The sequence below is a fragment of the Felis catus genome, chromosome X (assembly GCF_018350175.1).
Source record: "Felis catus isolate Fca126 chromosome X, F.catus_Fca126_mat1.0, whole genome shotgun sequence".
In the NCBI taxonomy this organism is placed as follows: domain Eukaryota; kingdom Metazoa; phylum Chordata; class Mammalia; order Carnivora; family Felidae; genus Felis; species Felis catus.
This window is the reverse complement of record NC_058386.1, coordinates 6846763-6872655: the sequence shown is the minus strand read 5'-3', so window position 1 is coordinate 6872655 and position 25893 is coordinate 6846763. Positions and strand designations below refer to the sequence as shown.

The window sequence follows — 25893 nt, the reverse complement described above, 5'->3', positions numbered from 1 at the left end:
GTTGGTTAAATATGTAACGGTATGTACCTGTATCTGGCTTTCATGTACCAGCTAGCTAGTCTCATTCATTGTTGGGGCCGTTATTAAATGGGGACAACTCTGGTAAATCAGTTTGGCCCAGTTTTTCAGACCTTTCAAGCAGACCCAAAATATCAGAGAATTTCACTTGAAGAAATTTCACTTCAGACTATGAAAAAGCCATAGGGATGAAGGTGTGCCTTGTAACATCATCCACGATTATTAAACTGATACGAACAGATACCACACTTGATCTTAGCCAAAAGGCCAAGAAGCGATCCCATCATCCGTGATTATAAAGTGTTATAAGCAACCCGAATGAAACAAATACAAGGAAATGGCTAAGTAAATTACAATTTTTCATCCTGGTGGAGTGTTATGTAGATATTAAATGTGACAATTATGAAATCTCTAGTATTTTGAAAATATATTTTAAAAAAATTCTTTAAATGTTTATTTTTGAGAGAGGTAGAGATAGAGTGCTAGCAGGGGAAGGGCAGAGGGAGAGGGAGATACAGAATCTGAAGCAGGCTCCAGGCTCTGAGCTGTCTGCATAATCCGACTCAGGACTTGAACTCACAAACTTCGAGATCATGACCTGAGCTGAGTTTGGACGCTCAACGGACTGAGCCACCTGGGTGCCCCTGAAATCTGTAGTTTTAAGTGAAAAACGCAGGATATAAAAATTACACTAGTTACAACTACATAATAACACGTGTGAAAAAAATATCGTATAGAAATACACAGAACGGTGAAGCAGCTGGGTGGCTCAGTCGGTTGAACGTCCAACTTTGGCTCAGGTCATGGTCTCAATGGTTCATGGGTTCGAGTCCCACATCCGGCTGTCTGCTGTCAGCGTGGGGCCCGCTCCAGATCCTCTGTCCACCTCTCTCTCTGCCCCTCCCCCCACTTGCTCTGTTTCTCTCAAAAATAAACAAACATTAAAAAAATACATAAAATCGGGGCGCCTGGGTGGCTCAGTCGGTTGGGCGTCCGACTTCGGCTCAGGTCATGATCTCGCGGTCTGTGGGTTCGGGCCCTGCATCAGACTCTGTGCTGACAGCTCAGAGCCTGGAGCCTGCTTTGGGCTCCGTGTCTCCCTCTCTCTCTGCTCCTCCCCTGTTCACACTCTGTCTCTGTCTCAAACATAAATAAAAACATTAAAAAAAATACACAAAATGGAAATGAGGTGGAAACACCATGAGTAGATTCCTCCCGGTGTTTTCGCTGTGTTGCATTTGTAATGAAAAAACAAAACTGTTAGCGGAGAGGTAGACGTTGTCTTGTACGGAATTGGTATTTCTGCTGCTTCCGAACTGGGGAGAATCTGACCCATGAGAACTTTTATAATAAGACCAGCATTCATTGCCTCCACCTCTTTGCTTCGGTTTGGAGTTTCTCTTGGTTCCTTTGGTTCACTTCATGGGTACTTAGCACACGGAAATAGAGGAACGTCCCCTAGACTCGTTTTTAGCCTCAGGTACCTTTGTTAAATCACATTCTGACTCAAGCACAAGATGGAGAGCATCTCTGTGTAGGAGAGCCTAGCCGCCTGGCAGGGGTGAAAATAGGATGGGTTCGATTGCCCTGTGTCACATGCATCCCCTCCCCCCCACCCCCTCCAGCTGTCCCCTCCCCGCCTCCTCATGAAGGTACAGCACCTAAAGCCAATCTTGGTCTTGCCCTGAAGCAGCCAACCGGGTCACTTCCAAGTGAGGCAGCCCAGTGAGCGAGCATCCGAGTGGAGTTAATGCTCAAATTCCCAGTACACAGACTGGCCGACTCGTGTCTTTTTGTCCTTCCTCCTAGGCGATACTGAACCCAGCCCAGGGATTTCTCTTGTCTTTGGCCTTCTACGGCTGGACAGGATGCAGCCTGGAGTTTCAGTCTCCCAGGAAGGAGATTCAGTGGGAATCCATGGCAACCTCTGCCGCGGAGCAGCCCTACCTGTCCCCAGATGGCTCCAGCGCACCCGGTGAGAGCCTCACTCCCAGGAAGGTGCTGCGACTCGGCGGGCACGTGTCCGACGAGGCCCTGAGCCTGTTGTCTGAAGGTGAGCCTTGTCTGCCAATGCAGGTAAATTGCGGAGCCCCGGGGCCACCCGGAAGTCCTTTATCAAACCAGGAAGTGATGTGTTGTGGGAGAGGTGTCCGTGACACCTGTAATACCCTCGAGGGTGTGAGGGGAAAGTTACAATAGCAGCAATGATGCTCCTCTTGTATTCTGTTACCCACTTGTCTTTTTAATATTTTAATGGCGCTTATTAAGCACTGCAGACCTGTGTAATTTTTTAAAATGTTTATTTTTGAGAGACAGAGCGTGAGCAGGGGAGGGGCAGAGAGAGAGAAAGGGAGACAAAGAATCGGAGGCAGGCTCCAGGCTCTGAGCTGTCAGCACAGAGCCTGACGTGGGGCTTGAACCCACAAACTGCGAGATCATGACCTGAGCCTGAGTCGGACGCTTAACTGAGCCTCCCAGGCACCCCAAGACTTATGTAATTATAAGCGGTTCCCCCCGCTTGGCGGGATGGCTTTATCAGTGTGAGATAGTCACTCCAGACCCATCACATACGCCTGCTGTGCTGTAAGGCCGTGAATGGTGTGACCGGACCTCTGTGGCTCCAGGTACGGTTCGGTGTGCCCAGCTCACGTGGGACGTTTCAGATGAAGACCCAGTCTGCCAGCGCTGGCTCTTCCCATCTCTTCTTTTCACTGAAAGACTTGAGTGCTGGGGTCTGCAGACCTCTCTGTGGTCATTAGACTGCGTTCTGTGGAATCCTAGTGTGGACGTTTAGACATCTAGGAAATGATTCACTTCCAGAATTTGCATGAAATCCTGTGGGGAGAACTGCGCATACTGAAATGCGTTGGTAACCAAATACTAACCCATCCAGGCCCACAGCCCATTAATCTGTCCTCCCGGGTTAGCTCAGAGAAACATTTGCCCACCCTCTTGGTTTCAGTGAAAACTGGCCTCACATGGGAAGAAGTGCTACCTGAAACCATCACGTTTTCAGCTCCGTCGCTGTGTGGAACTGAATTTCCAGGTTACGGTGCTATTTATTTATCAGATCAAAAACAGAAAAAGTTAGATGTTCGAGTGTGATGGAGACTGTCTTGGAGATGTCAGTTTTTTGTCTCAGAGTTTTTTGTGTTGACTAAAGTGGCCTCATGGATCTAATTGATTATATCTGGGTTTTTTTTTTTTTTTACAATCCAGACTGTAACTTATGAAATAACTTCTTGCTAATAGACTACTCTCCTCCCTGTTGAGGTTCCTAATAAAGTTTTGTTTTAGCCAGAATGTTGGTGAGGAGAGGTTTGAAAATCCCCACTCTGACATCCCCAAAGTTGTAACTCGCCTGATGGTTTGTAACGTACAAGCCGATTGATCCTTTAGGTTTTTGGTAGCTATAATTTTATGGTTGCCCATGGGTTGTCTAAAAAGGAGCGAGAGAGAGATGCCTGGGGTGCCTCAGTTGGTTGAGTGTCTGATTGTTGATTTCAACTCAGGTCACGATCCGGGGGTCATAGGACCGAGCCCCATGAGTGTAGAGGCACTGAGCGTAGAGCCTACCTAAGATTTCCTCTCTGTCCCTCAGCCTCTCTCCCTGGATCATGCTCTCTCTCTCTTTAAAATAACAAATACATATTTTATTTCATTTTATGTTTTTTAAAGTTTATTTTGAGAGAGAGAGCGAGCGTGCACACAAGTCGGGGAGAGGCAGAGAATCCCAAGTAGGGTCCGCACTGTCCGCACAGAGTCTGATGCGGGGCCCGAACCCACAAACTGTGAGATTGTGGCCTAAGCCGAAGTCGGATGCCCAACCGATTGAGCAACCCAGGTGCCCCCAAGACACATATGTATTATAAAAAAAATAGCAAGAGAGAAGCTAAGAGAGAATGTTTAAGAATGTTGGCTGAAGGGTGCCTGGGTGGCTCAGTCGGTTGAGCATGTGACTCTTGGTTTTGGCTCAGGTCATGATCTCAAGGTTGTGACACAGAGCCTGACTTGGGAGTCGGGCTCCATGCTGAGTATGCTTTCAGTGTGTCCCCCACGCATGCACACGTGTGGTCTCCCTCCCTCCCTCCCTCCAAAAAGAAAAAAATAAAAAGAAATTAAGGGCAACTGAGCATGCTCTGGGACGTGGGGACTGCTTTGCGTTCCATCAGCGGGCACCGGGGCCGGCGGGGTGGGCTGCCGCCTCTGTTCAGCCCACGTCCCGTCTGTGTGTCTGTCTCCAGAGCAGCCTCCTCAGCACTGTTGGCATTTGGGGCTGGGGGATGCCTTGTTCCGAGGGCCGACTCGGACACCGTGGGATGTGGCACGTCTGTGCCCACTCCATGCCCGTCGCGCCCTCCTGATTGTGGCAACCGAGACCTCAACAACTACCCCTTGGGGGCACAGTGACCCCAGTTCAGAACCAATGTCTTAGAGTAATTAGGCTTTCAGAAAGCTTAGATCCGTACATTTGCTTTCCCCAATGTGTTGTCTGAGTGAACTGCGCGCGCGCACACACATGCATATGCATGCACACGCATGTGTGAAAGCAAAGGCAAACACACCAACCAGACGGCTTTGTACAGAAATAATGTTGACATTCGAGAGTGAAGAAAATACACAGAAGGTTGTTTGGAAGTGACTTTAGAGGGTTGGTTTTGTTTTGTTTTGCATTCCTGCAATTCAGATACATTGAAGGAGGGTTTGTTTTCAGGTGGCGAGCTTGGTTTATTCTCAGGGCCAAAAAACATAGTGATAAATTGATAGATGGCTTCCCGGAGACGGGTATCATCTGGTTGTAATTGCAAACCTCGAAGGAAAATGGTAGTTCTGGCTAAAGCTGCAAGATAGAGGCTGTATGTTCATCGACTTTTATTTAGTGCGAACGATTCATCAAGGCTTAAAGAACCACCGGGGTGGTGGGGGAGGGCTGGAGAAGGGAGGGGAAATTGCTGTGAGCATAGTCCCACCTGGGGAATGAGCCAGAAATTTTTATCTTGATACATTCAGTTTTGTTTGATTTCCGTCCTGGTGTCTTAAGTTTGTTTATCTATTTTAAGGGAAGAGAGAGCGAGCAAAAGAGCAAAAGGAGGGGCAGAGAGACAGAGGGAGAGAGAGAGAGAATCCCAAGCACGCTCCACACGCTCAGTGCAGAGCCCGACGCAGGGGCTTGATCTCACAATCCGAGTCGAAATCAAGAGTCAGACGTTTAACTGACTGAGCCACGCAGGCACCCGCGCCCCCCCCCCCCCTCGCCTGATGTTTTAAAGTGGTTGAGCCCATCTCTGGAAGTCAAGTCAAACATTAGAAATAATAATAAAAATAGTCCCAGTCTGCCCGAGCCCCAGTCACCAGCAAGGAACAGGGCCAGTCAGTAATCTTGCTCTCGTCTGTCAGCGAGCTGTCGAGCGGGCCTGCCCCTCTGAGGTCGGGAATATGCACACAGAGCTTTTAGAGGAAGCAGACAGACCCGGTAGAGAGGTGAGCAAATGGGGCATCGATTCCTTGCGGACACTCTTAAGGCTTCCTTCCTTCCTTCCCTTCCCCCCTCCCTAGCCAGAGCCCTCAGCAAGGCTGACGTCATGGGGTGACTCACAGCCAGGAAGGAAGAAGAGTTTGTCTTTGAAATTTGAACTCCATTTGGGCGATCAGTTTATTTTTGGGAAAATAGTAGGATAAGGAAATGTCTTAAAAGTCTTTGCATTTGGGGGCACCTGGGTGGCTCCGTCGGTTGAGACGTCGGCTCAGTTCGTGATCTCGCGGTTTATGGGTTCCAGCCCCGCATCGGGCTCTCTGCTGTCAGCCTGTTGGCACACAGCCCTCTTTGGATCCTCTGTCGTGCCCCCCCCGCCCCCGACCCCGCTTGTGCTCGTTCAAAAAAATAAACATTAAAAAGCACTTTGAATTTGGAGAGTTATACAAGCACCAAAGTTGCTGTTCCCTGGTGGGGTTGCCTCAAACTTGTAGCTGTGGAGAAGACTGGTCTCAGTCACATGTAGCTTTTGCCTCTGTCCTCTGCTTTTTTTTTTAAATTGAGATAAAGGGGCGCCTGGGCAGATCAATCAGTGAAACATCCAACTCTTGATTTCGGCTCAGGTCATGACCTCATGGTTCATGAGTTCAAGCCCCGAGTCGGGTTCAGCGCTGAGAGCACAGAACCTGCTTGGGATTCTCTCTCCCTCTCTCTCTCGCTGCCCCTTTGCCGCTTACGTGTGTGCTTGCTCTGTGTCTCTCAAGATGTGTAAACTTAAAAGAATTTGAGGTCTAATTCACATACCATGAATTCATCTTTTTAACATTAAACTTCAGTCGGTTTTAGTATAGTCACAAAGTTGTGCAACTATCTAATTCCAGAACATTTTCGTCACTCCAAGAAGAAACCCTGTACCCGTTTTCAACCCCTTCCCATTCTCCGCCACCCCCCACTCCCCAAACTGCTAACCTACTTTCTCTCTGTATGGATTTACCTCTTCTGGGCATTTCTTCTAAATGGACACCTACTTGTCCTTTTCTGTGTGGCTTCTTTCACTTAGCATCATGTTTTCAGGGTTTACCCACATTGTAGCTGGAGTCTGAACTTCGTTGTTTTTAGGGCTAAATAATAAATACTCCACTGTGTGGATGGAGAGGCACTTGCTTCTGGTAGTGGTGACCCATGACTGCCCACGTTGCCACCAAGCCCTGTCCTGGGAGCTTTGTGGGGTGCGGGGAACAGAGACTGCAATCCTGGCCCTCAAGGATCTCACAGTCTATGGTACACAATAAAAAAGCTGGGAATAGAATAAGCAGTGGAAATGCCGGTTTGAGAAAAATTTGGAGGAAAAAGATAGCCTATAAGGAATGCCTTTTGAGAAAAGCAAGGAACGCATCAGTGGTGTTTTTGTTTTGTTTTGTTTTGTTTTGTTTTTGAGAGAAAGAATGACCAGGGGAGGGGCTGAGGGAGAGGGAGAGAGAGAATCCCAAGCCGGCTCCACACTTGAAGCAGGGCTCAGTCTTATGAGATCGTGACCTGACCCAAAATCAGCAGTTGGATAGTCAACCAACGGAACCATCCAGGCGCCCCTGTCCTCGGTGTTTTTGATTATGGAAAGAACATACAAAAAGAGCGGCTATGAGTTCAGAACTATAGTGACGTGTTGTTAATTAACGTCTGTTGAGTCAGGCTTTTCGAGGAATTTCTGAAGCACGGAGTTAAGTTTGTAAAGTTAACCACTGACATTTGCAAAAGTGTATGGTAGAGATGTAACGGAAGTGGCAGTGAGGGTTTTTGGTTTGTATCTGGTCACCCTTGGATCTTTTAACATTGCTCCTGAGATCCAGCCCAGTATTTTGTATGGTCATCCTGTGCAGGACTTTGCACACGTTACAGTAAAAACAACAGCAGTGTCATTCAGAAATTAAATCATTTAAAGGTCTTGCTGCCTAGGATGCTTCAGCACATTCATGAAGAGGTCTACATCAGACTGTTGGCTGTCCTTACCATTGACCCCTGGGGACAAGTTCAGGATCCCCTCTAACTCTTCCCTGGTCAGTGTGCCTCTGGGGCCGCTTGGCTGCCACCAGAGAAGTCACTTCACTTCTCCATCAGTGGTAGAGGAACCTCAAAGGCCATTCACGTATTCTCTCTAGAGGCTTCTCCAACGTGCAGTATGTGGGCACAGGCTAACAGGTGGAAAGCTGGCCGGCAGGATCCCAGGGATGATGTCCTCCTCACCTGTTGTCCCCTCTCCTACCCACCCCACCCCTCACTAAACACGGCTGTGTTTGAGTAAGTTACATGTGCACATGATACCAGCTCTGTGCATAAAGTCAGGGAAAAGCCTTTGCAAGAACTGTTTTCATATTGATAGAGCTTGAGCATTGGGACCTGAGCAGGTGTAGAGAAAACTCGGTACACATACAAGAACAGGAACGGTGACTCTTTTTTTCTTTTTTAATTTTTTTAATTTACATCCAAGTTAGCATATAGTGCAACAATGATATCAGGACTTGATTCCTTAATGCTTCCCTTACCCATTTAGCCCATGCTCCCTCCCACAGCCCCTCTAGCAACCCCTCTGTTCTCTGTATTTAAGATTCTCTGCTGTTTTGTCCCCCTCCCTGTTTTTATATTATTTTTGTTTCCCTTCCCTTATGTTCATCTGTTCTGTATCTTAAACTCCTCACATGAGTGAATTCATATGATATTTGTCTTTCTCTGACTAATTTTGTTTAGCATAAGACCCTCCAGTTCCATCCAGGTAGTTGCGAATGGCAAGATTTCATTCTTTTTAATTGCTGAGTGATACTCCATTTGTGTGTGTGTGTGTGTGTATGTATATATATATATGTATATATGTATATATATATATGCACACATATATATGTATATGTATACACATGTGTGTATATATATATATATACACATATATATACGTGTATATATACATATACATACATACGTGCCACATCTTTTTATCCATTCATCCATCGATGGACACTTGGGCTCTTTCCATACTTTGGCTGTTGTCAATAGTGCTGCTGTAAACATTGCGGTGCATGTGCCCCTTCAAATCAGCATTTTTGTATCCTTTGAATAAATACCTAGTAGTACAATTGCTGGGTCATAGGGTAGTTCTGTTTTTAGTTTTTTGAGGAACCTCCATACTGTTTTCAGAGTGGCTGTACCAGTTTGCATTCCCACCAACAGTGCAAAAGAGATCCTCTTTCTCCGCAGCCTTGCCAACTTCGGCTGTTGCCCGAGTTGTTCATTTTAGCCCTTCTGACAGGTGTGAGGTGGTATCTTATCGTGGTTTTGATTTCCCTGATGATGAGTGATGTTCAGCAGTTTTTCATGTGTCGGCCATCTGGATGTCTTCTTTGGAAAAGTCTATGTAGGTCTTTTGCCCGTTTCTTCACGGGATTATTTGTTTTTTGGGTATTAAGTTTGAGAAGTTCTTTATAGATTTTGGATACTAACCCTTTATCTGCTATGTCGTTTGCAAATATCTTCTCCCATTCTGTCGGTTGCCTTTAGTTTTGCTGATTGTTTCCTTAGCTGGAAAGAAGCTTTTTATCTTGATGAGGTCCCATAGTTCATCTTTGCTTTTGTTTCCCTTGCCTCCAGAGACGGGTTGAGTAAGAAGTTGCTGTGGCTGAGGTCAGTGAGGTTTTTGCCTGCTTTCTCCTCAAGGGTTTTGATGGCTTTCTGTCTTACCTTTAGGTTTTCATCCATTTTGAGTTTATTTTTGTGTATGGGGTAAGAAAGTGGTCCAGGTTCATTTTTCTACATGTCGCTGTCCAGTTTTCCCAGCACCGTTTGCTGAAGAGACTGTCTTTATTCCGTTGGATATTCTTTCCTGCTTTGTCAGAGTTGGCCATACATTTGTGGGTCCTTTTCTGGGTTCTCTATTCTGTTCCACTGATCTGAGTGTCTGTTCTTGTGCCAGTACCATACTGTCTTGATGATTACAGCTTTGTAGTATAGCCTGAAGTCTGGAATTGTGATGCCTCCTGCTTTGGGTTTCTTTTTCAAGATCGCTTTGTCTATTCGGGGTCTTTTGTGGTTCCATACAAATTTTAGGATTGTTTGTTCTAGCTCTGTGAAGAATGCTGGTGGTATTTTGATAGGGATTGCATTGACTGTGTAGATTGCTCCAGGTAGTATCAACGAGCGTCTTTTCATGTGTTGGTTGGCCATCTGCACGTCTTCTTTGGAGAAATGTCTGTTTATGTCTCCTGCCTGTTTTTTAAAAATGTTTATTCTTGACAGAGTGATGAGACAGAGCATGAGCGGGGCAGGCGCAGACAGAGAGGGGGACACAGAGTTTGAAGCAGGCTCTAGGCTCTGAGCTGTCAGCACAGAGCCTGACACGGGGCTTGAACCCACAAATTGTGAGATCATGACCTGAGCTGAAGTCAGACGCTCAACCAACTGGGCCACCCAGCCGCCCATCGTCTGCCCATTTTTTTAACTGGGTTATTTGCGTTTTTGGTGTTGTTGTATAAGTTCTTTATATATTTTGGAAACTAACCCCTTACTGGATATGTCATTTGCAAATATCTTCTCTCATTCAGTAGGTTGTCTTTCAGATGTGTTAATTATTTCCTTTGCAGTGCAGAAGCCTTTTATTTTGATGAGGTCCCAATAGTTTATTTTTGCATTTGTTTCCCTTTCTTCTGGAGACCTATCTAGGAAAATGTTGCTATTGACTATGTCAGAGAAATTAATTCCTGTGCTCTCTTTGAGGATTTTTATGGTTTCAGGTCTCACATTTAGGTCTTTAATCCATTTTGAGTTTATTTTTGTGTATGCTGTAAAAAAGTGATCAAGTTTCATTCTTCTGCATGTAGCTGTCCAAATTTCCCAGCACCACTTGTTGAAGAGACTGTCTCTTGCTCATTGTATATTCTTGCCTCCTTTGCTGGAGATTAATTGACCATATGGTCATGGGTTTCTTTCTGGGCTCTCAATTCTGTTCTATTGCTCTATGTGTCTATTTTCGTCAGTACCACACTGTTTTGATTGTTACAGCTTTGTAATACATCTTGGCATCTGGGATTGTGATACCTCCAGTTGTGTTCCTCTTTTTCAAGATTGCTTGACTATTTGGGGTCTTTTGTGGGTCCACACAAATTTTAGAGTTAGTCTAGTTCTGTGAAAAAAGCTGTTGGTATTTTGATGGGGATTGCACTTAATCTATAGATTGTTTTGGGTAGAGTGGACATCTTAATATTCTCCCAATTTATGAAAATGGAATATCTTTCCATTTGTTTATGTCATCTTTAATTTCTTTCATCGGTGTTTTTTATAGTTTTCATGATACAGGTCTTTTACCTCTTTGGTATTTTATTATTTTGGGTGCAATTGTAAATGGGATAATTTTCTTTTTAATTTTTTTAAGTGTTTATTTTTGAGAGAAGAGAGCACGAGTGGGGGAGGGGCAGAGAGAGAGAGACACACACACACACAGAATCCGAAGCAGGCTCCAGGTTCCTAGCTGTCAGCACAGAGCCTGATGTGGGGCTCGAACCCATGAACTGCAAGATCATGACCTCAGGTGAAGTCGGATGCTCAACTGACTGAGTCACTCAGGAGCCCCGAATGGGATCATTTTCTTAATTTCTTTCTGCTGCTTCATTATTAGTGTATAGAAATGCAGTGGATTTCTGTATAGTGATATTGTAGCCGCATTCATCGATCAGTTCAAGGAGTTTTATGGTGGAGTCTTTAGGGTTTTCTGTATATAGTATGCCATCTGCAAATCGTGGTAGTTTTACTTTTTCTTTGCCGATGTGGATGCCTTTCATTTCTTATCTGATTGCTATAGCTAAGATTTCCAGTACTATGTTGAATAAAATCGGTGAGAGTGGAAATCTTGTCTTGTTCTTGGTCTTAGGGAAAAAGCTCTCAATTTGTCACCATGGAATACGATGTTAGCTATGGGTTTTTTTTTATTATGTTGAGGTATATTCCCTCTAAACTTGCTTTGTTGAGAGCTTTTATCATGAATGAATGTTATAGGGGCACCTGGGTGGCTCAGTCAGTTATCTGGCTGACTTTGACTCAGGTCATGAGCTCACAGTTCGGGAGTTCGAGCCCCACGTCAGGCTCTGTGCTGATAGCTCGGAGCCTGGAGCCTGCTTCGGATTCTGTGTCTCCCTCTCTCCCTGTTCCTCCCTGCTCACACTCTGTCTCTCTCTCAAAAATTAACATTAAAAAAATGGATGTTGTACTTTGTCAGATGGTTTTTCTGTATATATTAAGATGATCATATGTGTTGATGTGTGATGTATCACATTGATTCGCAGATCCCGGACAACTCTTGTGTCTGAGAATAAATCCCACTCGGAGTAAATGATTTTTCTAATATATTGTTGGATTCTGTATGCCAGTATTTTTTGAGGATTTTTGAATCTATGTTAACCAGAGATACTGGTTTCTCATTCTCTTTTTTTGTAGTATCTTTATCTGGTTTTGGTACCAGGGTAATGCTGGCCTCAGAATGAATTTGGAAGCTATCCTTTCTCTTCTACGTTGTCTTTGAGAATAGGTATTAACTCTTCTTTCAAGGTTTCATAGAATTTACTTGTGAAGCTATCTCATGTTGGATTTTTGCTTATTGGGAGTTTTAATGATTTTTTTTAAAGCATTGCTTTTTAAAAATTTTATTTAAGATTTTTTTTAAGTTTATTTACTTATTTTGAGAGAGAGCATGAGAGGGGTAGGGTCAGAGAGAGGGAGAGAGAATTCCAAGCAGATTCTGTGCTGTCAGTACAGAGCCCAGTGTGGAGCTCGAACCAATGAAGCATGAGATCATGACCTGAGCCAAAATAAAGAGTTGGACACTTAACATACTAAGCCACCTGGGCGCCCATGGGAGGTAATGTTTCTAAGAATTTGTCCATTGCTTCTAGGTTGTCCAGTTTGTTGGCATGTAGTTTTTTATAATATTCTCTTCTGTTTTGTACTCAGTGTTGTTATTTCACCTCTTTCATTTCTGATTTTGTTTGAGTCCTTTTTTTTTCTTTTTCTTTCTTTCTTTTTTTTTTTTTTTTTTTTTGAATGAGTCAGGCTAAAGGTTTATCAATTTGTTGATCTTTTCTAAGGATCATCCCCTGGTTTCATTGATGTATTCTTTTTTTTTTTTTTTTTTTTTTTTTTTTTTTTTTTTTTTTTTTGGTCGTTTTTTCTGCCCTAATCTTTATTATTTCCTTCCTTCTACTGACCTTGGGCTTTGTTTGTTCTTTTTTTTAGCTTCTCTAGCTAGAAGGTTAGTTTTTTGTTTTTTGTTTTTTGTTTTTTGTTTTTTTTTGTCAGGGAGTTTTCTTCTTGAGGTAGGCATGTATTGCTATAAACTTGCCTCTTAGGATAACTTTTGCTGCATCCCAAAGATTTGGGACTGTGTTTTCCTTTTCACATGTTTCCATGTATTTGTGATTTCCTCTATGATTTCTTAGTTGACCCATTCGTTATTTACCAGCAGATTATCCAACCTCCATGAATCTGTGCTCTTTCCAGGTTTTTTCTTGTGGTTGATTTCTAGTTTCCTTGTGTTGTGGTTGCAAAAGATGCGTGGTATGACCTCATTGTTTTTAAATTTGTCGAAACTTGTTTTGTGGTGTGACGTGATCTCTTCTGGAGAATGTCCCATGTGCGCTTGAAAAGAGTATTCTGCTGTGTTAGGATGGAATGTTCGGAATGTATCTGTTAGATCACCTAATCCAGTGTGTCATTCAAAACCACTGTTTCTTTATTGATTTTTCTGTTTGTGTTATCTGTGAGTCTTCACTTTGTAAAAGTTGACATTTTATCACAGCGTTTTGGCTGTTTAGCGCTCTGTTCTTATGAAGTTTTCTCCTCGTACCATCAACCTATCTTATCAATGTATACGTCTTCTTTCCTTATGTTTCCCTTTTTAAACTCCTATTCTTATTTGGGGTTATGTCCACTAACCCAACTGATAAGGAGGAAGAAAGTACCAGTTAAGGCTCAAATAATTGTTTCTCTAAAGATTGCCATTTATGAAACCTATCACATAAATTTTATAATTATATATATTCACATATATCTATTAATAAGTACATCATTTGTTTTTCATTAAACTATTACAACCTGATAATTTATCATTTGTTCTGTATTCTGAATTTACTATTACAATAAGCTCACTTATATTCTAATCAAGATGAGTAATGAGTAATGTCCGTTACTATTGTTACGATAACATTGATTTTATCCTCCCTCCTATACTTAGATTTTAACCCCTCAGAAGATTCTTCTTGACTAAACATGTTGCTGTTAGCATTGAGTAACAAGATAGAAAATTCTTTACAAGGAGAGACCACATGTTTGGAGCACTTTCTTCTTCGGATCAGTGGGTTGATTCTCACAAATGCTCTTCGAGGAGGAGGCCACCTCACCTCTCCTCTTTCCACTGAGACCCTGAAGCTCCTTCCACTTCCCACTGTGTTACTTTGAGATTGTTTGAAAGCACGTTGAACTAATGCATGTTCACTGCCAGTATCGCGATGCATTCCATTCTCCGTCTTGCATTCATACCCAAAGCTTGACCCTTCCATATGATAAGTGCTCAGTGGTTGCTTGTAATGATGATGTTAAATTACAGATTTTTGATGCAAAATATGTAGGTCATGCAGGTCATGGCTAACTGAAGGCCTAACTGAAAAATAAGAGTCATTAGGTAAAAGATTGAAAGAATTCTTAATAATGTAAGTGTTGGGGTACTATGTCAATGACATCTCAGTAGAGCTGGGGAAAAAGAGTTGAGATCTTGAACATTTTGGGTGCTAAGAATGCGTAAGGAGTTAAGTTCTCTGTCCTTGAATAATAGCAATGTTTATTAAGCTTATCAGAAGCTAGGTGACATATGAGGGAAGTATAAGGAATGGACTTGCCAGGCAAGACCTGTCATGGTAGCTTCAAGGAAGGGTTAGTGGCATCTGGGCACAGGACTGTTCACTCGGCCTCGTCCAGGTGAGCTGACAAGAAGCCCTGCTGGCAAACCTCACTTAGGATTTGCTTACCTCTAACAGGGTGCTGACGATGGTAATTTTTCATAAGATCAAATAGATCGTATGCTGTGTTCAGTGGTGCTGACATTCAGTAACTCTAACTCTAGTGATAAATAATCTTACGTACTCATAGTTTGAGGGGAAAATGGGGCAAATGTTGGTAAGGAGTGGAATTCAGAAGCAAAACAGAGTGCAAATTTCTAGGCTGCATCTAAACTACCAAGGCAGTTCAGTCTGGGCTAAAGAGGTGTTGGCACATGTAGGGTAACAGCCCAGGCAGAGTGGTTCCCCCACAACCGACTCTGGGTATTCTACCCTAGGCCACGTGCTGCTTGCTGTAAGCGGCAGCCATGTCTTCTAAAGGCCGTCTTGGGGTTGAGGTCCGGCTTAGTCTTGGGCATCTCCTTCCTCCTTTTCCCCAACTGCTTTAATAAAGGTTTCTTCAGTAACAGGGAACCATGTGTAATGCAGAAAATACTGTTACATGTGTGAGAAAAGGCCCAGATATGTAATTCAAAGCAGTAAACACAGGTCTCTCCATTTGTACTGTTGTGATGAATGGACTTACTTGTCCTGCTCTGAAGCATCTACAACTTTGAAGTTTGCTCTAAGGCCAATAGGCTCACCTTGAACCTCCATTAGTACATATCTGATGTGGTTCAGGTGCTTACTAGGCACTTAATGTAAGTTAATTTGATCTTCAGCAAAGGGGTTTTGAGCATCTGCTGTACGGTCAACACCGTTTTGGTCAAGGAGGGTGAGTGTTCTTGAGAAGTATCATGTATGAAACTTAGAAGACAGTGCTATTATTTTATTATTTATTATTTGTTTAGATTTTAAGTAATCTCTTCCCCCAACATGGGGCTTCAACTTAACACCCCGAGATCAAAAGTTGCATGATCTACTGACTCAGCCAGCCAGGTGCCCCCACAGTGCTATTTTTTGTTGTGAAAAATGTGAGGTGTTAAACGCAGAAAATGCAGCTATGTATGCTGGTTTGGGGCGCATGGGTGAGAGTTTCTGGAGATGTTCAGACGTGGTGTTGCACAGGAGACCTGAATGGGAGAGGAGAAAGGCCAGAGATACAGAGCAGAATGTTTACATGTGGTTTGGGGTGGCCTCAGCACGACATGGTGTCATGGGTTTTCCGGATCCGGAGAGGCAGCCTGGGAACAGATGATGAAGGACTTTTGTAGATTCTGCTAAAGAGCTTGCATTTTATCTGTGTCCCCAAAGGCCTACATAAGGCTTTTAAGTACAGACTGTAGGTTTGCTTAGAGGACTACCTGGTGTGGGAGAATTGATTTGATGATCATGTTTTGTGACTGTAGCAAGTTTCCATTGAGGGGATCTGTGTGTAATTTCTTACGACAGTGTCATGTAAAATATCTTCACAAGGAATTGAAATTTGCCTCGGGACTAAAAGTTAAGAAAAATGGGACTTCTCACAAACCTAAACTTGGTTGGTTTCTGTCTTAGGAACCCCAGAAAATTTTTAAATGCGGTTATTCGTTCTTTCCATATGCATTAAGCCATCCGTTACTTCTCCCACAACCCCTTGCTTCTCCCACAGTTCATTGCTTCTTGCCATCTTGGCCTTTCCCACAGTCCCTTGCTTCTCTGAGTCTACTGCTTCACCACCATTACCAACTTCTCCCACAATCCTTTCATTCTCCCCAAGTCCCTTGCTTCTCCGCCATTACTGACCCTTCCCGTAATCCGTTGCTTTTTCCACAGTTCATTGCCTAGCCGCCTTTAGCGGACTTTACCAGAATCCTTTGCTTCTCTGCCATCTTGGCCATTCCCACAATCCATTGCTTCTGTGCTATCTAACTTCTCCCACAGCCCATTGTTTCTCCCACCCGTTCATTGCTTCTCCGCCATCTTGGCCCTTCCCACAATCCATTGCTTCTCCCACAGTTCATTGCCAGAACCCTTGGTTTCTCCCATGATCCTTTGCTTCTCCACCATCTTGGCTTCTCCCACAACCCATCGCTTCTCCCACAGTCCATTACTTCTCCACCATCTTGGGCCTTCCCAGAATACATTGCTTGTCCCACAGTGCTTTGCTTAACTGCCGTTAAGACTTTACCAAATCCTTTGCTTCTCTGCTAGCTTGACTTCTCCCACAATCCTTTGCTTCTCTGCCATCATGGCCCTTCCCTCAATCCATTGCTTCTCCCAAGTTCATTGCTTCTCCGCCATCTTGGCTACTCCCACAGTCCATTGCTTCTCCGCCATGTTGGCCCTTCCCAGAATACATTGCGTTTCCCACAGTGCTTTGCTTCTCTGCCATCTTATCCCACAACCCATTGCTTCTCCCACAGTTCATGGCTTTTCTGCCATCTTGGCCCTTCCCACAATACATTGCTTTTCCCACAGTTCATTACTTCTCCACCATCTTGACTTCTCCCACAACCCATTGCTTCTCCCACAGTTCATGGCTTTTCTGCCATGTTGGCCCTTCCCAGAATACATTGTTTTTCCCACAGTGCTTTGCTGAGCAGCCGTTAACACTCTCCCACAATCCTTTGCTTCTCCGCCATTGGCCCTTCCCACAATCCATTGCTTCTCCCACAGTTCATTACTTCTCCACCATCTTGACTTCTCCCACAACCCATTGCTTCTCCCACAGTCCATTGCTTCTCCGCCATCTTGGCCCTTCCCACAATACATTGCTTTTCCCACAGTGCTTTGCTGAACCATTAACGGAGTGTCCCACAATCCTTTGCTTCTCCGCCATTGGCCCTTCCCACAATCCATTGCTTCTCCCACAGTGCTTTGCTGAACTGCCATTAACGGAGTGTCCCACAGTCCTTTGCTTCTTCACCATTGGCCTTCCCACAATCCATTGCTTTTCCGCCATCTTGGCCCTTCCCACAATACATTGCTTTTCCCACAGTGCTTTGCTGAACTGCCGTTAATGGAGTGTCCCACAGTCCTTTGCTTCTTCGCCATTGGCCTTCCCACAATCCATTGCTTTTCCGCCATCTTGGCCCTTCCCACAATACATTGCTTTTCCCACAGTGCTTTGCTGAGCAGCCGATAACACTCTCCCACAATCCTTTGCTTCTCCGCCATTGGCCCTTCCCACAATCCATTGCTTCTCCCACAGTTCATTGCTTCTCCGCCATCTTGACTTCTCCCACAATCCACTGCTTTTCCCACAGTTCATTTCCTAGTTGCCGTTAACGGACTCTACCAGAATCCTTTGCTTCTCCGCCGTCTTGGCTTCTCCCACAGTCCATTGCTTCTCCGCCATCTTGGCCCTTCCCACAATACATTGCTTTTCCCACAGTTCATTGCTTCTCCACCATCTTGACTTCTCCCACAACCCATTGCTTCTCCCAGAGTTCATGGCTTTTCTGCCATGTTGGCCCTTCCCAGAATACAGTGTTTTTCCCACAGTGCTTTGCTGAACAGCCGTTAACGGAGTGTCCCACAGTCCTTTGCTTCTTCAGCATTGGCTTTCCCACAATCCATTGCTTTTCCACCATCTTGGCCCTTCCCACAATACATTGCTTTTCCCACAGTGCTTTGCTGAACAGCCGTTAACGGAGTGTCCCACAGTCCTTTGCTTCTTCAGCATTGGCTTTCCCACAATCCATTGCTTTTCCACCATCTTGGCCCTTCCCACAACCCATTGCTTCTCCCACAGTCCATTGCTTCTCCGCCATCTTGGCCCTTCCCACAATACATTGCTTTTCCCACAGTGCTTTGCTGAACAGCCGTTAACACTCTCCCACAGTCCTTTGCTTCTCCGCCATTGGCCCTTCCCACAATACATTGCTTTTCCCACAGTGCTTTGCTGAACAGCCGTTAACGGAGTGTCCCACAGTCCTTTGCTTCTTCACCATTGGCCTTCCCACAATCCATTGCTTTTCCGCCATCTTGGCCCTTCCCACAATACATTGCTTTTCCCACAGTGCTTTGCTGAACAGCCGTTAATGGAGTGTCCCACAGTCCTTTGCTTCTTCACCATTGGCCTTCCCACAATCCATTGCTTTTCCGCCATCTTGGCCCTTCCCACAATACATTGCTTTTCCCACAGTGCTTTGCTTCTCTGCCATCTTGACTTCTCCCACAACCCATTGCTTCTCCCAGAGTTCATGGCTTTTCTGCCATGTTGGCCCTTCCCAGAATACAGTGTTTTTCCCACAGTGCTTTGCTGAACAGCCGTTAACGGAGTGTCCCACAGTCCTTTGCTTCTTCAGCATTGGCTTTCCCACAATCCATTGCTTTTCCACCATCTTGGCCCTTCCCACAATACATTGCTTTTCCCACAGTGCTTTGCTTCTCTGCCATCTTGATTTCTCCCACAACCCATTGCTTCTCCCAGAGTTCATGGCTTTTCTGCCATGTTGGCCCTTCCCAGAATACATTGTTTTTCCCACAGTGCTTTGCTGAGCAGCCGTTAACACTCTCCCACAGTCCTTTGCTTCTCGGCCTTTGGCCCTTCCCACAATCCATTGCTTCTCCCACAGTTCATTACTTCTCCACCATCTTGACTTCCCCCCAACCCATTGCTTCTCCCACAGTCCATTGCTTCTCCGCCATCTTGGCCTTTCCCACAATACATTGCTTTTCCCACAGTGCTTTGCTGAACCGTTAACGGAGTGTCCCACAATCCTTTGCTTCTCCGCCATTGGCACTTCCCACAATCCATTGCTTCTCCCACAGTTCATTACTTCTCCACCATCTTGACTTTTCCCACAACCCATTGCTTCTCCCACAGTTCATTGCTTCTCCGCCATCTTGACTTCTCCCACAATCCACTGCTTTTCCCACAGTTCATTTCCTAGCTGCCGTTAACGGACTCTACCAGAATCCTTTGCTTCTCCGCCGTCTTGGCTTCTCCCACAGTCCATTGCTTCTCCGCCATCTTGGCCCTTCCCACAATACATTGCCTTTCCCATAGTGCTTTGCTGAATGCCGTTAACAGACTTTCCCACAGTCCTTTGCTTTTTCACCATTGGCCTTCCCACAATCCATTGCTTCTCCCATCGTTCATTACTTCTCCACCATCTTGACTTCTCCCACAATCCATTGCTTTTCCCACAGTTCATTGCCTAGCTGCCATTAATGGACTCAACCAGAATCCTTTGCTTCTCCACCACCTTGGCCCTTCCCAGAATACATTGCTTGTCCCACAGTGCTTTGCTTAACTGCTGTTAACAGACTTTCCCACAATCCTTTGTTTCTCCGCCATCATGGCTTCTCCCACAAGCCATTGCTTCTCCCACAGTCCATTGCTTCTCTGCCATCTTGGCCCTTCCCAGAATACATTGCTTTTCCCACAGTGCTTTGCTGAGCTACCATCAACGGACTCTCCCACAATCCTTTGCTTCGCTGCCATGTTGGCCCTTCCCAGAATACATTGCTGATCCCACAGTGCTTTGCTGCACCGTTAACGGACTCTCCCACAGTCCTTTGCCTTTCCACCATCTTGGCCCCTCCCTCAATCCATTGCTTCTCCCACAGTTCATTGCATCTCCGCCATCTTGGTTTCTCCCACAATCCTGTGTTTCTCCGCCATCTTGGCCCTTACCAGAATACATAGCTTTTCCCACAGTGCTTTGCTTAACCACCGTTAACTCTCCCACAATCCTTTGCTTCTCCGCCATTGACCTTTCCCACAATCCATTCCTTCTCCCACAGTTCATTGCTTCTCCGCCATCTTGGCCCTTCTTATGATCCATTGCTCTTCCCACAGTTCATTGCCTAGCTGCTAACGGACTCTACCAGAATCCTTTGCTTCTCCATCATCTTGGCTTCTCTCACAATCCTTTGTTTCTCCGCCATCTTGGTCTCTGCCACAACCCATTGCTTTTCCCAGTATTCATTGCCTAGCCACCGTTAACGGACTGTACCAGAATCTTTTGCTTCTCTGCCATATTGACCCCTCCTACAATCCTTTGCTTCTCCGCCATCTTGGACTTTCCCAGAATACATTGCTTTTCCCACAGCGCCTTGCTTCACCACCGTTAACGAACTCTACACAATCCTTTCCCATCTTGGCTTCTCCCACAATCCATTGCTCCTCTCCCATTCTTGGCCTGTCTCATAATCCGTTGCTTCTCCCCCACTCTCTGCCCTTTTCCTGCTGACCTCTAGTCCTCACCTCCCTGAGAACCTATTGCTTTCCTTCTAATCCAGTTATAATCCTTATAATTTCTGCAACGGTTCCCCACTTCTAGTACAGCCAGTTCCTCCTCCCACCATTCCCTAGCTCCCCTGCAATCCAGTCCTTTTCCCACAGCTCTCTATCCTCCCACAATTTTTCCCAGTTTCTTTTTTTCTCCAACAATTCCTGTGATCCCTTGTCATTCCCACACAAATCACATTCTGCCTCTTCTCGATTGGCTCAACAGTTCTCTATTCTTCATAGTTTCATTGGTAGCAAAGTTGTGTATTCCACATTTTTCCACTCTTGCATAATGTTTTATTTTCCTAATTCCTTTCCCTACGATATTTTGTCACACAATTTCGTGTTTCTCCTATAATTCCTTGTTCTCATAACTGTCTCCCCAAATTTCCTTCTCTCCCCCATGAGCCTATATGTTTTTCTCACAATTCCCTGTCTCTCCCACAATACTCTTTTTTTCCCTCAAAATTCCTTCTTTTCTTTCACAATCCTGGTGTCTTTTTTGTTTGCCACAAATCTCCATTTTCCTTGGTGATTGTTTTATATCGTGTTGCCTTTTGTTTCCTTGTTAATTTATTTGGTCTCACAATTGCTTACCTCTCCCACAATCTAATTATTTTTCTCCTATAATCCGTTGTCCCCCCCACATTCCTAATCTGTCCCACAAAACAGTTTTCCTAGAGTTTGTTTTACAGTCTCCCACAGTTGCCCTTTCTCTTCCATGATCCGCTGTCATTCCCACAATACTTTATTGCTCTCACAAGTCCTTCTTTCCTTCCGTTGCCCACAATTTTCTCCCACAATTCGGGAATCTGTTGGCACTCAGAAGTCTGTATTTTTCTCAATACTTGTGATTTTGACCACTTTTCATCTTTCTTGCAATCCTGTTTTTCCCACATTCTGTTCCTCTTTTCTCACATTACCTGTGTCTCCCATAATTCTCCCCCATAATCTCATTTTCCCACTATTCCCATCTGTCTCGTAATACTGTTTTTCCCACAGTTCCGTATTTTGTCCCCCAGTTGTTTGTCTCACATAAGTCCTCTTGTTCCTACAGTTCCCCTTTCTTCTAAAACTGCATTATTGCTGCAATTCCATGTTCATCCGGAGTTCTCTGTCCCAGAATTCCCTTTTCCCGAAAACTCCCCTTTGATGCCCCGTGATCCCTGGTCTTTCCCATGATGCCCTCTCCCAAGATTCTCTGCTTTAACCCCATATTCCAGCAATTCCTTTTCTTTTTTGAGAGTATGTGGGGGTGGGGCAGAGGGAGAGGAAGAGAGAGAATCCCAAGCAGACTCCGTGCTCAGCTTGGAGCCCAACATGGGGCTTGATCTCACAACCATGACATCATGACCTGAGCCAAAATTAAGAGTTAGGGTGCCTGGGTGCCTCAGTAGGTACATATGCAACTCTTGATTTGGGCTTGGGCCATGATCTCACCGTCTGGGGGCTCAAGCCCCACGTCAGGCTCTGCACTGACTGTGCGGAGCCTCCTTGGGATTCTCTCTGTCCCTTCCCCAGTTGCACGCCCATGCGAGCGCACGCGCTCTCGCTCTCCCAAAATAAGTAAAAGAAGTTTTCTTTTTTTATAGTCAGAGGCTTAACCAACTGAGCCACCCAGGCACCCACCCTCCCCCGCCCCCCCGCGATGCCATTTCTTAATGAAAATCGTTTCTTTCCAGTAATCCCTTGTCTTACGCACAGTGCCGTGTCTCCCCTATAATCCTCTTCTGTCCCACAGCTCTCTTCTGGCTCAATTTCTTGTCATTCTTGCACTGCTTGGCCTCCCACGGTTCTTCGTTGCTTCGCGCGACTCCCCTTTTCTCACACGGGTCTTGCTCTCCCATAACCCTTTGTCTTTTCACACTTCATTGTTCTCGCCCAGAGTTTGCTGTGTTTTGTTTTTGGTTGTTGATTTAATACTTTTATTATTTCTAAATTCCAGTATAATTACAGTGTCCGTTTAAGGTGTACAGCATAGCAATCCAGCAATTCTGTACCTCAGTGCTCATCACCAGAAGTGTCCTCTTAATCTCCTTCACCTGTCACCCCTCCCCCGACCCACCTCCCCTCTGGTTCCGTCAGTTCTCTAAGAGTCTGATGTTTTTGTCCCCCCCCCCCCCGTTGTTTGTTTTGTTTTTTAAATTCTATGATGAGTGAAGTCATATGGTATTTTTTCTGACTTTTTCCACTTAGCGTTATACCGTCTAGCTCCAACCATTTTGTTACAAATGGCAAGATTTCATTCTTTTAATGAAATTAAATATTTTACCTTATGTATATACCATCCCTTTATTCACCTGTTGGTGGATACGTGAGTCGCTTCCCTAATTTAGTCATTGTAAATAATGCTGCAATAAACATCGAGTGCATCTTTGAAAATTCGTGGTGTTTAACTTTGTGTTTTTCGGTATGGAGTTTCCTCAAAAGTTATAAAGAGAACTACCTTATGATCCATCAATCACACTACTAGGTATTTACTCAAAGAATACAAAAATACTAACTCAAAGGGATATACGCACCCTGATGTTTATTGCAGTATTGTCTACAATAGCCACGTTATGGGAACAGCCCAAGTGTCCACTGAAACTTTGCCATTTGCAACATCAAACATGGAGCTAGAGAAGTATTATGCTGAGCGAAAGAAATGAGTCAGAGAAAGACCAATTCCGAAAAAAGCAGGGGGTGGGGCACCAACCAGGAAACAGGGTCTTAACCATAGAGCACAAACGGATGGTCACCAGAGGGGAGGTGATAGCTGGGTGGGTAAAATACGTGATGGGGATTAAAGAGTGCACCTGTTGTGAGGAGTACGGAGTGTTGTATGGGCGTGTTGAATCACGATATCGTACACCCGAAACTAGTATTATAGTTATGTTAACTAACTGGAATTTAAATAAAAACTTTAAAAAATATCAGTGGACAACCAAAAAAAAAAAAAAAAAAAAAACCAACCAAAAAACATACTGCCCGTCTACCTTACAATTCATCATCCCCCAAGATTGTTCTTTCCCACTATTTCCTGTCTCTGCCATAATACATTTCTTCTAGTTTCCCTCGTTCTTCCCAGTACCCTTTCTCTCATAACCGTTTGTTGTTCCCACAGTTCCCCTTTCACTGCCCTGCTCTCGTCTTTCGCACGGTGCCCTATTTTTCTCACCATTCCCTTTTTCCCACAATGCCTGTCTTTCCCACAATTCCTCTTTCTCTATAATCCTTTGTTCACATAATTGTTTTTAATAAATTTTTTTTTTCAACGTTTATTTATTTTTGGGACAGAGACAGAGCATGAACGGGGGAGGGGCAGAGAGAGAGGGAGACACAGAATCGGAAACAGGCTCCAGGCTCCGAGCCATCAGCCCAGAGCCTGACGCGGGGCTCGAACTCACGGATCGCGAGATTGTGACCTGGCTGAAGTCAGACGCTTAACCGACTGCGCCACCCAGGCGCCCCCATAATTGTTTTTTTAAGAGAGAGAGAGAGAGAGAGAGAGAGAGAGCGAATGGGGGGAGGGGCAGAAGGAGGAGAGAGAGAATCCTAAGCAGGCTCCACACTCAGCAAGGAGCCTAATGCAGGAGTCGATCCCACGACCCTGGCTGTGATCGTGACCTGAACCAAAACCAAGAGTCGGACGCTCAACCGACTGAGCCACCCAGGCGCCCCTCTCGTAATTCTATTTCTGTCTCACAATTCGACTTCCTTTCCCGTAATTCCTTGTCTCACTCACAGTCCCTGGCCTCCTGCAATTCCTTCTCTCCCGCGGTTCTTTTCCATAATCCCTTTTGTCGTACAATGCCTTGTCTGTCCCACAGTTCTCCGTGTTCTCCATAGCCTAGTTCTCTCCCAGTTCTCTTTCCCACAGTGTCCCCACTTTCTTCCACAGTTCTGGGTTCTTCACGGTCTCTCACAAGTCTGTTTTCTTCCACATCCTGTCTCTTGTAAAATTTTGTTTCTGCTAACTACTCTGTTCTTCCCCATAATTCCTTCTCACAATTGCCTGTTTCCCACAATTCTGTTTCTCCCCCAATTCTCTCTCCCTTAATTTCTTATCGTCCCTGACAACTCCGTCTCCCCCCGGATTCCACCTCTCTCCCATAGTTCCTCATTCTCTCCAGAATTCCCGTTCTTTCCCATAGTTCTGTTCCCTCCTGTATTCCCTTGTGTCATCCACAGTTCTCGCTCCCCCAATTCCTTGTCTTACCCTTGGTTCCCTGTTGTCACTTGCTCTTCTCCTGAATGTAACACCAGGTGGCCCTGTGGATGGCACTTGCTAGGAAAGTGTGGAAGAGGGTGTGCCCGGGGCTCTGACTCTCGTGCTCCCTGGATCCAATTCAACACTTCACGGAGATCCAGGCCCTGGTGCCCTGTGTTCTCTGTGGCTCATGGGTGCCCACTGACGGGGCTTTCTGATCGAGGGCTGCGGGCTTTCAGGGGATCCGGGAGCAACAGGTGAGGTGCCTTCCCGAATCTCCGGTCTCCATGGGGCCGCGACGTTCCCAAGCACCTGTCTGGGGCTTGCAAGGGTCATGCGAGAGTCACTAGGAAGGGGGCTGGCCCTTGGGCGCCACGAGCTTGTGGGCATCTGCCTTTCCTGCAGGGACACTCGTCAGGTACTTGCCCTTTGCACCTATGGAATTCGTCCCAATCCCCCAATAGCCTCACTGGATTATCTTCTCAGAGACTTGCTCACGCGGCCAGCGTGTTCTCTCTGGAGACCTTCATGAGCAGAAGAGAGGATCCATGGAGGTCTAGGCCTGCCGGACCCACTGAAGTCCGCGCAGGCCGGGCTGGACTCGGGGGCCGTGGCTTCAGCAGCACTGGCATCTGAGAAAGTTGTCGTGGTGCAAATGGATTTCCTCTGCGGGGCCCCTGGGGGAGGATGAAAGAACCCGGAACTCTGAAAAAGCCACAGGATCCAGAGCAAGCCCCGAAGTGTGAGGTCACGGGGAAATGTCTAAAGCCCGGACCTTGATCACAAGCCACCGTGCGATATTCCCCTGCAGTCTCTGTAAGGACCGCAGAAGTCACACAGACAAGTTCCCATGAGCTCGGGGTGTCCTCATAAACAGCGGGTGACCCTGTGAAAATGCGGTCTTTTTGAAGTGCCACCAGCTTCTCCGGCAGGAATGCGGTTCTGGAAGTGTCTCTTCCCAGCTGTGCCTGGTTTCCTGGAATCGCAGGCTCACTGCTGCAAGCCGCGGGTCTGCCACCATCCTTGC

At 45.5% G+C, this 25893-nt stretch overlaps 1 protein-coding gene and 1 pseudogene across 5 annotated transcripts in view; one reads left to right on the top strand and one right to left on the bottom strand.

Annotated features, from left to right (window-relative positions):
- Positions 1-25893, top strand: part of GPR143 (G protein-coupled receptor 143) — a 66956-nt gene that overhangs the window by 21831 nt on the left and 19232 nt on the right. For 2 of the 5 annotated variants that reach the window (XM_023249358.2, XM_023249357.2), the window contains exon 8: positions 1828-2071. In XM_023249358.2, coding sequence (XP_023105126.2) covers positions 1828-2071 — 244 coding nt within the window. The other 3 variants (XM_045050434.1, XM_045050435.1, XM_045050433.1) reach the window with 3 other exon arrangements.
- Positions 83-297, bottom strand: LOC111558883 (annotated as a pseudogene).